A 14896-nucleotide genomic window follows, 5' to 3' on the forward strand; every position below is an offset into this window, starting at 1 on the left:
AAGGAAGGAAGGAAGGAAGGAAGGAAGGAAGGAAGGAAGGAAGGAAGGAAGGAAGGAAGGAAGGAAGGAAGGAAGGAAGGAAGGAAGGAAGGAAGGAAGGAAGGATGGATGGATGGATGGATGGATGGATGGATGGATGGATGGATGTGCTGAGCTCATTCAGAAGATTAGTGCTGTGACTTGTTTGTAACTTGTATACTTTTTGAAATGTTCTTGTTTGTAACTTGTATACTTTTTGAAATGTTCAACTTTACAAATATTTTCTCAGTAGAAATGTGTTGGTCTCTTTAATTTGTTGAAAAACTTTGTTTTATTTTAAATCTTTTTCAGCGTACCTGCTCTGTTTTTGTCTTTTAAACAGACTGACTTTTAGCTCACCATTAGCTACTTTGAGCCAAAGTTTAGTTACTTTTAGCTCAAAATTAGCCTCTTATGTAGTGTTTTAGCCAAACCTGCTACTTTTAATTAGCCTTTTGCGCCTATTAGCTAGTGTTTTGTTCTTTTTAACACTGCGCTGCTTCTTTTAGCTTGAATAACCCTTTCAGATTCTACAACAAAATGTTCACTGTGTTTTTGTCCAAGAAATGTGATGTTCAAGTTTGCCCTCTGTGCTTCTGTTGAACCTCACAGGGTTGGAAGAGGCGATGTCGCCTGCTTCGGCTGTTTTTATCAAGCTCACACCAAGCCATCCTGCCTGGCAACAAGCCCATCTTTTTGGTCACAGAAGTTTTTTTTTTTTTTTTGTCACAGTCTGGTGGTGTGATGAGTTCCCTGGAGTGGCCTTTTCCAGTCTTCATACCCCCCCCTCCCCATGACCCCCTGACTGTCAGACTTTATGAATTATGGATGAGTCTGGATAGATTCTTATAAAATATGAATTTTCTAAGGAGAACTTTGGAAAACAAACACCTTGGTTGTAGACATCATGTAAAAACTCCGGGGACAGAAAGTGCGGAGGTTTCAATTCCATCTTGCCTCCCAGTCAGCTGTAGTTTCCTAAACGAAGGCTTCATGTTTTCCTCCCATTGGATCGCAGACAGGCTGTCAGAGCCGCGTGTCTTTCTCCCACTCATAAACACTAGAGGGAGAGGAGGGACTCGACTGTGAGGAAGCTTCAGTCCAGTTTCCACTTCGAGCAGCTCGAGACCATCCTTCACCGGTGAGTTTCGTTTTATTTTGGGTGGGGATTTAGATCACGAGGTAAACCAAAGCGTCTTGCTGATGTTTATTGTGACGCATTTACAACAATAAGTCTGAAACATTTGGACTTTTATTTTCTCTCGTGGGGTTTTACATGTTTGAAAACAACTTTGAAGTCTGTTAAATGAGCGGGGGGAACATTTCTCGATACAACACCGGTGTTCTGACTGATAAATCCTCCCGGGTAGGTGGCGGGACGGAACGAGCTCTCGGACTCGTCAGTTACAGGTTGAAGTGAGCTCGAGAGGAACTGCGTGACGTGATGAGTTGCCCCGCGCGTGTCGGCAAGAGCGAGAGGAACGATGTGGCGCGCGTCAGGGAGCCCCCCCACCCCGTCATGTATCATTTCCCGTTCAGTAAACTACACATTACCACTGTTAGCAGGCGGCATCACTTACGAGCACGTGCTGCGTGACAGGGGTCGCGAGGTTGGGTGAATCAAGATGGAAATAACATGCAATTTCAAGCAAGGCTGCCTCCACAAAAACCCAACATGAATAAAAACGTCAATTAGTTATATTTATGACGGCCTCTTAAACTGCTGGAAATTTACTGGGAAGAGCCTAGTGGTGCAAAGTAAGGTCCGCGGGCCAAACTGAGGACTACCTCGATCTGAATCTGGCCCTTGACGATCTAAAATGAGAGACCAAGCCTGCATGTCTTCTTCTGCCTGTCATTTAAGAGTTTAAAATTAAAGTCTTCTGATGAAACAAAGTCCATGCTCAATAATCCAGGTAGAAAATATTTTTCAGTCAGGTCATCTGGACAGTTAATTTTTTTTGTGCTGAAATGTTTCGCCTTCAATCCAGAAGGCTTCTTCAGTCAAGGAAACACACAACAAAACTGATTCTTCCTCCAACAGCTTACTCCAAAGTGGAACAAACCAGTTCTGCTTGTGATAAGATGGTCTGTTGGTACGCCCCTCCTCCACTGCCGGCCCTCTTCCTTGTTGACTGTCTTGTCAAACTGGTTGAAACCAGTTCTGGTACCACAATGTACCAGTGGGAGTGTCTATGAAGTTGGTGATGACCAGTTAACCAGTGAATACAGAGTGCAGTGGTGAGTACGATAGTTACAGCCAGTTATGAATCTTAATTGTCACGATTAGAGGGTGTTTTTGACCTTAACTCAAAAACGGCGTTGTCATCGGGAAACAAAAAGCCTGAAACGGTCGTCCAACATGAAGCCTCCATCATTCTACAAAAAATAAACAACTTGTATGAGTTACATGTCATGCAAATGTAATCGAGCCTTTTCTTGTGTATTGCTTTGCAACTGATGTTACATTAAGTGTGATATGATGTTGGATATGATGTGATGGATATATGTAGTGTACCATGTTCCATTTAAACTCGATCCCATTAAATAAGTCAAAATGGTTGCCTTAGTGGGCGAGTGACATCTAGCCTACCAAATTAATCATCTTTTCTTACGTCACAGTTATAAGAGCCAATCCCAGCATTTCTTATAAACTATATTTTTTGGGGGAAGTGAAATGTGCAGAAAGTTGTGAGACAGAGCAATACATCAATGTCATAATTACTTTTTCCTCGTCCCTTTGCAGCCTCATTAAAACACCGTTTGAGGTGACTACTTTGTTGCTCGGAGGAATCACACCTCCCTGCAGGCAACTTGACATGCTCCCAGCTCTCTGTCTCTTTCCATTTCCTCCTCCTTCTGTTCTTTTTTTTTTTTTTTTATGACCATCAGCATCGTCCTCCGTGAAGCCCAGTGGGAGGGAAGTCCACTCTGCAGGAGTCAGTCTGTCACCTCTAATTCTGAAATTCTGTCAACTAGTCACCCCCTACAGTTTGAACAGCTTATGTTAATCTTTGTCATTAAATAAACAAAAGCATAATAAGCTCCAAAAGCCATTTATTATATTATGGTCTTAATGCCATGCACTGTTAGGTGTTTTTTTTAATAAAGGCAAAGGCCACTGGAAGCATTGCAGATTGCTTTTTAGGTACAGACCAAAGGTTTGGGATCTAATGAGGACATTGAGAGGAAGGATCTGAGCCGAAAGGCAAAGCTCTGAATTTACCGATCTATGTTCCAGTCCCTCACCTAGATTTGAAATATGGATCATGGTCAATAAACTGAGATACGAGCGGCTGATATGAGCTTCCTCTGTAGGGTGGCCAGGATCGGCTTTAGATACGGACCTTGGTCATTCAGTGGGATCTTGGACTGGGGCCTCTGTGCCTCCTCTTCAAAAGCAGTCAGCTGAGGTGCCTGGATAATCTGGGATGCTTCCTCTGGAGGTTAACTATGGAACACCAAAATGCTCAAAATTAAATAAATAAATAAATAAAGCATTATGAAATAAGTATTTAAGTTCATTATTATGATTTTTTTTTTATTGTTTTATTTCATAATTGTGTTTTTCATGACTTATTTATTTCATACCACTTTTCAGCAGAATGACTTCAGCTGTCAATCAACGTCAGTGGGTTGGACCTTCACGTCCACTGGCTGATCCTTCACATCCATTAGTTGTACTGCTGCTCACTGGTACAGCTAGCATAGCAGCTAGCATAGCAGCTAGCATAGCAGCTAGCAGCGACTTGCTAGGTCAGCAGTCATGAAGGATGGCAGAGTTGCATGGACTTCGTTCAGCTCAGGTAACTAGCAGATCAAACTGAGAGGATTACGTTCTCAGAAGACACAGGTGTCGTGACAAAAACGAATGGACTGCCAAAAATCGGTCAGCGCTGCAGGAGCGCACATGGGAGGACTCGCTGTTTTAGTTCTTTGAGTTTCACAAAATGAACACTAGCTGTACCAGTGAGCAGGTATTCAGGAAAACTAATGGATGCGAAGGATCAGCCAGTGGGCGTGCAGGTCCAACCCGCTGATGTGATTGACAGCTGAAGACATTCTGCTGAAAAGTGGCATTATGAAATACACTGCCTGGTCAAAAAAAAGTTGCCACCAAAAAAAATAAAGGTCACACACTAATATTTTGTTGGACCGCCTTTAGCTTTGATTACAGCAGCATTCACTGTAGCATTGTTTCGATAAACTTCTTCAATGTCACAAGATCTATTTCCATCCAGTGTTGCATTAATTTTTCACCAAGATCTTGCATTGATGACTCGGCACTAGACATGATGGGTGCATCACTTCACCTGCCTCTCTTCTTACCCTGATGCACCCATCACTCTGGAACAGGGTCAACCTGGACTCATCAGACCACATGACCTTCTTCCATTGCTCCAGAGTCCAATCTTTATGCTCCCTAACAAACTGAAGCCTTTTTTCCAGTTAGCCTCACTGGTTAGTGGTTTTCTTAAGGCTACACAGCTGTTCAGTCCCAATCCCTTGAGTTCCCTTCACATTGTGCGTGTGAAAATGCTCTTACTTTCACTGTTTAACATAGTCCTGAGTGCTACTGTTGTTTTTCTTCGATTTAGTTTCTTTCAATTTAATTTTTTTCCGGCCAAATTTCATCCTTGAAGAGATTATACGTGACCCCTGCTGGCAAAATGAGTCATAAAGATAATTTTTTTTCTCCTCCATTATTCATTATATTCAAATTATTTGTCTCAATAGCCCTAAATTGATGCATAGCTTGTTGAAATTTAGCTAACAGGCTAGTTTTGTTTACAAGTGTGCCGGCTCGAAAACTTGATTTTTATTTTTTCTAAAAGATTGTCATTCCAGCTGTGTATTTAAAAAGAACCCCCAAGCTTCATGGTGACTCCAAACATTATATGAAGGGATTTCCCAGTGCTATAGCAACCAGCTGACTAAAATGGTCAATTTTTAAAAAAAATGTTGAAAATTTTAGATTATTCCTGAAGATATTCTTGTTAGAAAACTTTTATATAAATGTAGCTTAGAGGATTCTGTTATTTTATTTACTAGGATGTGTCTTGTGTCTTTATGGACTCATTTTTACACAAATCTCAATTACAGCAAATAAAAACATTTAAACTTTTTTTTTTCCTGTTCTCATTCTGACTCATTTTGCCAGCAGAGTCACATTCAGTCAACCTTTATTTATACAGGTTATTCTCAATGAGCCTCGATGACTCATTTACAAGAGAGACCTGTTTAAAACAAAGAACACAGATCAGGTAGAGACAACAACATACAAGATATAAAAGCATGTAAAATGAAAAGCAAAAACAAAACAAAAACATCTGCATTATTAAACTATATAAAATACTAAAAACAGGAGCATGTCTGCATTGATTTTTTTCAAATTTTTTTGCACATACTGGTGCATATATCCTCTCTGGCCTGGGAATGCAGCCCTGGGATCCCCCAGGAGGAGCTCGTCACACAGTCTGTCCTGGAGTAGTTACCTCCGCAGCCTGACTCCAAATAGGCAGACGAAAATGAATATGTCATGCTAATTTGTTCTTAGCATTACATATTTCTGGGAGATTATATAGTTGAAAACTAAAATTGTTCAAGTAGTACTAAAATGAAGTGTGGATACCTTTCAAAGTAAGACAAAACCAGTAGTCTGTTGTGTGGTGTGACCACTGTTCATATTTTTAAACCTCAGATTCTCACAAGTCCTCTTGAGCATCTTTAAGTATACTTGCCATAGTTCTTTTCTTTGGCTATAAGCTGAGCTCTGTGGGCGTCAAACCATCTGTTGCAGGGTTCTTGTTCTTCTCGTTGCTCAAGCAATGTGTTCATGGATGAAACTTTTATTTTTCTTTGTTTATTGAGCTTTATCTAGTAAGGGGAAAAAAAAGGCTAAAATAGCTCATTTTGCCCACAAATAAACCATATGTTATACTTTTCTTATTCTTAATCTGCGTCCAAATGAAAGTGGTGTAATGGCCACACGTGAATATGTTTATATAACCTTATGTCACACAGGGCCTACAATAAATACAGTTATAATCTCAACTTTAGCCATTTTCTGCTGTGATTCTATCCATGTTTGCGATGAAGTTTGCTCTGATTGCGTCTGTGTTCAGATGATTATTGCTTCTCATAAATCAGCCATCCTTTAGGTGGCACTGGAGGTAGTAGAGCTGTGACTAAGTGCAGACAGATTATGCTCTCGCATAAATCTGCTGTCATTTCAAAAACTCCGTTACAAGAGATCCTCTAATGAGAAGCCCTCTTCTGCTCCCTGTCTTTCACTTCATTCTCTCTTTTTTTCAATCCTTTCATGTGTGTGTCTCTTTCCCGTTACAGTGCAGAGGTTTTTTTTTGCTGTCAAGGCCTTTTTCTGCCTGCGTTTGTGCGACGGCAAGTGAGAGATTCTGTTTGAAGTCAACTTTCAGAGAAAAAGGCCTTGTATGTGGCAAAAAAATAAAAAAATAAAAGGCCTCGAGTCTTCAGCTCAGATGAGCGTCTCTGGCACAACAACCTGGGGTTTTTAATCTCAGTGTTGCGTCCAATTACAGATGTCTGTTTTTAACCTTTTCTGACAGAGATCATCTGTAAAAGTGAGGGTTTGGGTTCGAAATCAAACCGTCTGCATGCAACGAATATGATAATAGGTCGTGGGATCAAACGCTGGCACGATGGCTGGTCAGGAACGAGACTGAAACCAATTACACTTCATTTGAGCGCAACAAAATCACCTGCCACAGGCAACACACAGACGGTGTGAAATTCAAAATGGTTATTTGTTTTGCTCTGCATAATGCAAAATGAAAAACAGAGAAATTAGGTTGCAAATCAGTGTGACTCATTTGGACCCTTCTTTTGGAATAGAGTAGAAATTGCATTAACTACCATCGAAGGAAAGCTAAGAAGGGGATCAAAGTCCCAAACCACATGACTCGTAACGGTTTACATTAAGGTTGTGTCTCGCCGGGCTGTCAATGCTGGCAACTAGTTAGCAAACAGCATTTGCGAGGGAGTCTCTAGAATGTCTCACGATGTTGGCAGGGGCTTCAAAATGCGGCCATGTTGTTTTCTGGCCGCTTGGTTGCAAACACTCAGAATTCAGTGAGATTGCACAGAAAAATTGAACTGATTTAAGTTTGAGTTGACATTTAGTGTCCAACGTTTACAGCCCAGTGAGATGCCACCTTCACTGTTTCACTGTTCCAGTAGTTTAGGACCCTATCCCATTTCTAATTTTTATTTATTTATTTGTTTTTAACCTTCCAGGCCCCAACTCTCCCACCGGAGGACGACTGCTCTAGCCTCTCAGCCACAGCTGCTCCCAGTTTAAGAGGATTATTATTTAATATAAATAAATATCTAAAAATAAACTAATATATGTAAATAGTTTATTTTTTAGACATTTATTTTGTACAGTTACAGCTGTTTGTTAATAAATGTGCCTGTGTGACGACTGGGCCATATCTTTGACTCAGAAATATATTTTTGTTATTTTATGGAGAGAAAAAAAATATCGAGATGCATATCGTATATCGCGATTTGTCTTAAAATATCTGGATATTAATTTTTGTCCATATTGCCCATCTCTACCTTCCAGTGATGAATCCTGTTGAACATCCCCAAACAGCACCTTTGTCCTTAATTAGACATATTAATGAGCCGACCAGAAGGATAATACGTTGGGATTGAATGAGCTATCAAAACATAACGAGGTTTTTTGGCTTTGTGTCTGGAGACTACAGGAAGGTTACAGGGCAGGACACATTCTGTGGGGGAATCTTATTTGCTGTGGGACAAAGGGATGCATGGTTGGATGAAATGGTGGAGTGTTGGAAAGCAGGAAGGCACCCAAAGGTTTAAAGCTACAAATCTCTCTAATGTAAAAAGTGGGTTGGAGAAGACTTTTGTATAACTGGAGTTAATCTGACCTGACAGATGCTGTACTGGTTTGTTTGGGTCGAAAGAGACGTAAACCAAAAGTCAAAGATATTGACTCTTGTTGATTTATGCTCCCACAACTTGGACTGTGTTACCTCTGATAACAAATGAGGAATGACTGGGAGAAACAGTAGCTGGAGTTATTAGTGGAGTTCAGAAAAGATAGACCTTCAGCTCCTCAGCTTTTGTTCAAGGAACAAATGTGGAAACCCTGAAGAGAAAGTGGAGGGTTTCTGGTTCGGTGGCCTCAGGATTCCATCTCTGCTCTTTGCAGATGATGTGGTCCTGTTGGCATCACCATGCCGTGATCTCCAACTCTCACTGGAGCGGTTCACAGCTGGATGTGAAGCGGCTGGGATGAGAATCGGCACCTCCAAATCTCAGGCCATGGTCCTCTGTTGGAAAATGGTGAATTTCTCTCTTGGGGTCGAGTGTGAGGTTCTGCCTCAATTGGAGGAGTTCAGGTATCTCGGGGTTTTGTTCACGAGTGAGGGAAGAATGGAGCATGAGACTGACAGATGGATTAGTGCAGCGTCTGCAGTATTGCGAACTCTGTGCCGGTCCATTGTGGTGAAGAGGGAGCTGATCCGTAAGGAAAAGCTCTCTGTTTACCGGTCTAATGTTCCTACCCTCACCTATGGTCATGAACGTTGGGTAGTGACAGAAAGGATGAGATTGTGGATACAGGCAGTTGAAATGAGTTTCCTCCACAGGGTAGCTGAACTCTCCCTTAGAGATAGGGTGAGAAGTTCAGTTATCTGGGAGAGACTCAGAGTAGAACTGCTGCTCCTTCACATCAAGAGGAGCCAGTTGAGGTGGTTCGGACATCTGGTAAGTATTCTTCTTGCGCGCCTCCCTAGGGAGGTGCTTCGGGCATGTACGACTGGGAAGAGACTACAGGGAAGACCCAGGACACACTGGAAAGACTACGTCTCTCAGTTGGCCTGGGAACACCTTGGGGTCCTCCCAGAAGAGCTGGAAGAAGATGTCTGGGCCTCCCTGCTCAAGCTGCTGCCCCGGCAACCCAACTTTGGAAAAAGTGGAAGTTAATAGATGGATGGATGAAGAGAAAGTCTTTTGATTAGCTCAGAAATCACGTCTACAGTTGCAATGCAGACGAAGTGGTAGAAAACAGTCAAATGGACTGGAAGCATCATAACTGGTAGAAATGGATGGCACAGAGTTGACCAGAAAAGTGAGAGAATGGGGGGTGGGGGGTGGGAGGGATATAATTAAAAATAAAATGTGCAACACTGACGAATTGAAAGAGAAAATGTAGAGGTCAGAATTAACTGGCGGCGAGTGTAGAGATTTTTTTAAAGTCTTATAATCAGATGGAAATGGAAGAGTAAAACTAATCAAGCCCATTGTATAAGATGAAAGGGAGGGGAGGAGTGGATAATCAGAGATGGAGAGCAGAGGCAGAAGAGCTTAAAATGAGTTATTAATGCTTGTTGTAGACAGGTAGAGTTTTAAACTCTACAAACAAGATAAATGTTGGAGCGAAGCGTGGGGGCAGATGAGTCAAGATGGTGGGAGGAAGATTAGAGACAAATCAGACACTTAAGTGTCCTACCAGGACATCGTCACTCCATCTCTCCTCATTTGTTTTCATTAAGAACGAGCATTGCATTAAAGGAGTAATGAATCTTAATTGCTTCGACTTTGCAAAATTCGAAACAACTTGAGTGACTCAAAACTGATGAGCAAAGAAAATGTAACCAAGATAAAGGATTTTTTTCAAACGTATCTAACCTTTTGAAATGCACGCAGCTGAAGCTGTAAGTCACCAAAACACACATCACACTCAGACACACGCGTAATGTCGTCCGTTTGGATCGTTAGCCGAGTTAATGTCCGTGCACTCAGTCCAGTGAGAGTTACTATGTCATTCTCCATGCTCCCTGATCAGATCCAGAGATCCAGATATAGACCTGCCTCTGGGGAGGACACACTCACACACACACAAACACACATTTAGATATGCAGATGTGCACCTCACCATGTGACTCTTGCAAGCTGTGGCAGACGGAATTAATAAGCGTATCTGTGGCGATGGTTGGAGGGTATCAAACCTGTCACATCTAATTTGCTTGATGCTTTTTTGGCCACGCCCCATTTTCCCCCTGTCATTTATTCCCATTGTTTTCTTTTGTTGCGCCTTATCACCCAACTCTTGTTGTTTTTCCAGCCTCACCTGCATTTCATGGTGTAAATACACATAAAATACTGCAATCACATGTATGTACATGTTAGCAAAGTATCTAACGAACCACTGGACTAATTTTAATGAAGCTGTCGAAGAAATTATCTGATGTACATCAAACTACTAGTAATTAACTTTTGGAGTCGACCTGATTCAAGATGGATGCCACAGCTAGTCGACCTTAGAAAACCCCAAAATGGGCTCTAATTAATCAACGTTAGATACTGAGCTAAAATGTGGTATGGTAGTAGCTGAGAGTCCTTTCCAGGACGCCTTCTGAACACTAACGGATTGCTCAATTTCTTTGCTATCAACTATTTGGAGTAAACTCTTATGTATTAGCAAAATGTTTCATGAACCTATGGATTTTAAAAATATTTTCAGGAAATAATCATTAGCGCCAACACAGTTCAAGATGGCCACCACAACTAACTGATCTTAAAAAAACACACAAATGGCTGCTATTAAATAAATTTAAAAACACTGAGATAAAAAAAACTGGTTGTAGCTGAGAGTCTTTCCCAACACATTCCAAGTGCTACTCATTGGACAAGATAATTTGCTTCAAACCTTTGGAGCCAACCCTGTCTGTTAGCAAAATATCTCATGAGCCATGATTTATATTATTGTTAAACATTTTAAATAGTAACTAGCGAAATTGCATTACCTGCGAAAATGCTTATTCCAGAAGAACTAGTTGAAAAACAGCTGAAATTCGCTAAAAACCTGCTAAAATGTTGCTGAAATGAAAGAACAAGCTTAAATTAGCAGAACACATTTTAAGAATTAGGTGTAAATAAGCAGAAATGAGCACAAAAAATAGGAAATCGGCGAAAAAGTTAAAATGAGCAAAAACAGATTGAAAAGTAGCAGAAAAATATTTCAAAAAGCTAAAGTTGCACCAATACCAAAAGTCATAGCAGGATTGTCCTGAACGAGCTGAACGTTTGTGATTTGTTGAAATAGCTTGAAAACGGCACGAGTATTGCGCCTGATAATGTACGGAAGAAAAATGGATCACAATAGTGTGAATGCTTCATAAACATTCACACTATTATTGGATGTTCATCTACAATTGATTAACTTTGAGCCAATCAAATTCAAGCTGGTCACCAAACAGTGGCCAAACATCAAACTGTTTGTATCTCTTGTCATTTTTACAGAATTCATAGCTCGAGTTTGACATTTTGCAGTGTCTGAGAGTGCATTTAATGTTTGCTTGTATTAAAGGTGACAGGCTAAATGCATTTCATCAAGTAATGTTCAGCCTTTAATTTTTATTATAATTTGCAGCCAAACTCTTAGTTTAAATTGCCCTTTAAAAAAAAAAAAAAACTGCCTAGGCTCATCACCATCTAAATATAAATTTACAATTTATTTATTTACACACAAGCATATATATATAATAAGATTCTAAACCAGCCGAAATGTCTTTGTGCTTCAAGGCAAGCCCTGGATCAGCATATAAATGGTTCATCTGTACAACATCCTCAACATTTTGGCTCTCCTTCCCTCTCTCTATCTCGTGTCGCTCTGCTTGACAGGGCAGGAAATCGGTCTCATTTCTGCTTTAATTCGTTCTGATCAAACATGTCGCTCTCAATCAGCCCTATTTGATTAGAAGTTGCCCCGTATCACAGCCCACCAAGCAGGCCCTGGCTGACACTCTCATATTTCAGTGTTATTGCAGTGTGTGTGTGTGTGTGTGTGTGTGTGTGGTTAGATTCACACAGTAGTTCCCCGGAGCTAAAGGTGGCAGATGAGCAGAAGGATTTATGTTGGTTTGAAACTATCACTCTATTGAAAGTGTAATTACTTATATTTAGAAACTCTATCAGTTTTGTTATACCAGCCTCCTCAGCTTTTATTTGTACTTTTATTAAAACTTGCTGCTATTAAAGGCGATTATGTCTGTGTGTATGTTTGCATGTGATCGTTTCTCCGTGTGTTAGCAAAATATCTGGTTAACTACACGCTTCAGGTTACAACTGAATGTACCTCTACATCTGATGAACTTTTGGAGTCGAACTGATTCGAGATGGCCACCACAGCTGGTCGAGCTCAGCAAAAACAAACACGAGTACGACCTGGACAGTTTTACAGATGCCAAGCTCAAATTTGGTCTGAGAGTCCTTTTTCTTTTGTTTTGTTGAGACGTTTCGTCCGTCATCCAAAGGACTTCATCAGTCCGAGGAGACTAAAAAAAGAAACCGTCCAGATGACCTGACTGAACTTTGCTGGATTTTCTACCTGGATTATTGAGCATGAACTTTGATGTTTTGAACCACTTTGGCTGCATCAGAGGAGTTGATGGGGGAGAGGGCAGGCCCCAGAAACCATCTTAACACCAGTAAACTGGTTGGTCCACTATGTTGGTATGCTACTTGTGGGACTGAGTTTGTTTGTGGTGCCTCGGACTGATGAAGTCCTTTGGATGAAGGGCGAAACGGCTCAACAACAAGAAAAAAAACTGTCCATCTGACCTGACTGAACTTTGTTGGATTACCTACCTGGATTATTGAGCATGAACTTTGATGTTAATGCAAGGCGGCGGCCATATGCATTCCTTTAAGGAACACTAGTTTAATTTCACATAATTTTACAAAGCTTCCTTATTTTCTCTTCTCTCTCAGAGAAATGGGGTGTCGGCTCCCAAAGCTGAGGAAGGCTGAAGAGAAGCGCAGCCCTGGAAACATCTACTCCACCCTCCGACGGCCTCAGGTGGAAACTAAAGTCGGAGTGGCCTACACCTACCACTTTTTGGATTTCCTGTTGGGGAAAGAAGGTATGAACAACAGCCCGATGTGCTGTTGGAAACTTTTCTTCTCCTGAGTACCTTCTGGTTCCCTTAATGTCCAAAGAAGTTTCTGTTTCTTCCTGAAGCCTGTAAAACCCTGATGAGACCTCATGTGACCCGACACAGCTCGACTCCCACACATACTTGAAATAGTCATGTGTTACTGTTTTCTCATGCATCGTCTCCCTTTTAAAGACGAATAATAAAAACAGGGTGTTAATCAGAGTAATTCCTAAAGATTGTTTCCAAGAAAATAATCCCGTCATGCTTCAAAAAGCTTTCTGTGTAAGTCTTAACACCTTTGTCTGGTTTAATATGAGCTGATTTGTTGAAATGCAAATGCACTCCGTCTTTATCGCTGCTGCCTCCCCTGGATTTAGCTCCTCACCCTCAATCCTTCTTAAACGCTCTGCACGATTTGGCTCGACGGCGTTAGGAAACCGCTAATGTGTAGACCAACCCTCGCCCCATCAGCTGAACCCCACCTCAGACGTTAACAGGATTGTTTTCTCCTCAGTTTTAGATGAAATCCTGGCCCTTCCAGATTTGTTTTGAATCACTGCACTTCTGAGGTGAATGTTCTTAGCCAGTTATTTTGCTAATCATGTTTTCTCTGAGCCTATGAAAAAAAAAAGACAATGCAACGAAAAACCTAATCAATCCTACACCCTGAGACACACACCAATGTGTATTTATTCTCATTTTAGCTGTATGGATTTCTCCTCGGCTGTTTTTATTTTAGTCTTTCATCACTGTGGCATCCAGCTGCAAAAAGAAAAGCCCTCACGAGCCCGACTGTGTGGTGACTGCTCAGAACCAAACAGTAGTTAAAAGTTGATGATTAGCCAATAAAGTTGGGAAGCCTGTAAGCCCACATTGGTTTAGGGGCTTTCACGCCCTCTCCCACCCACAGTTGTTCTGCTTATGTGCATTTCACAGCTAGGAAGTCAGGATTTTCACACCAGATATTTGAAGAAAAACTAAAACTGTGGACGTTTTGACATAAAAGATTTACTTTGTCAAATGTTCAGCGACAAAAGTTCAAGTATATTTATTGTCATTCACATGAGGTGGAATAAAATTATGTACTCAAGGTCCCAGTTACACCCCAAAATAGCAAAAATATAAAGTATGAAAAGAAACAATATACACAAATCTAAGACATACACTAAGATATAAGTTAAACAAATGCCAAACTGTACGCTTAAAGATCTAGGTTATACGCACACTAATAATGTAAAACAATACGGCATATCAGGTTTGGTTTATTTGTCATGTGCAAAATCAACACAAGGTCAACAATGCAATGAAATGGTTAGGACGAGAAGAACTGTCTCGACTTGCAACACCCCCCCCCCCCCAAACACCCCCCCCCCCCCACACACACACACACACACACACAAAACAAGAAATAAGCATGCAGCAAAAATACTAAAAAAAATACTAAAAAATAATACTACAATACTAAAAACATACTAAAAAATAATACTACAATACTAAAAACATACTAAAATTCTAAAAACACAAAAAATTACAAAAATACTAAGAACATACTAAAAGACTTCTAAAATACTAAAAACATACTAAAAATATTACTAAAATACTAAAAACATTCTAAAAAATTACTAAAATACTAAAAATACTAATAAAATGGTAAAAACATACAAAAAATATTACTAAAATACTAAAATCAACAGTATCAACAGCTGCCTGAACATGGGTCTGTGGTGAGCAGATGGGTATGAATGAATACAGCAGCATGGCTAATCAGCAGCATGGCTAATCAGCAGCATGGATAATCAGCAGCATGGATAATCAGCAGCATGGATAATCAGCAGCATGGCTAATTAGCAGCATGGATAATCAGCAGCATGGATAATTAGCAGCATGGATAATCAGCAGCATGGATAATCAGCAGCATGGATAAT

The 14896-nt window shown here is 40.6% G+C and overlaps 1 protein-coding gene across 1 annotated transcript in view; it reads left to right on the forward strand.

Moving 5' to 3' along the window:
* The first annotated feature begins 12808 nt into the window (after positions 1-12808).
* The window catches only part of LOC119426094 (raftlin), a 31800-nt gene continuing 29712 nt past the window's right edge, over positions 12809-14896 (forward strand). The window contains exon 1 of the mRNA XM_037693652.1: positions 12809-12975. Coding sequence (XP_037549580.1) covers positions 12809-12975 — 167 coding nt within the window. The remainder of the gene's footprint in view (positions 12976-14896) is intronic.

Source organism: Nematolebias whitei, chromosome 19 (assembly GCF_014905685.2).
Source record: "Nematolebias whitei isolate Nwh7 chromosome 19, NemWhi1, whole genome shotgun sequence".
NCBI classification, from domain to species: domain Eukaryota; kingdom Metazoa; phylum Chordata; class Actinopteri; order Cyprinodontiformes; family Rivulidae; genus Nematolebias; species Nematolebias whitei.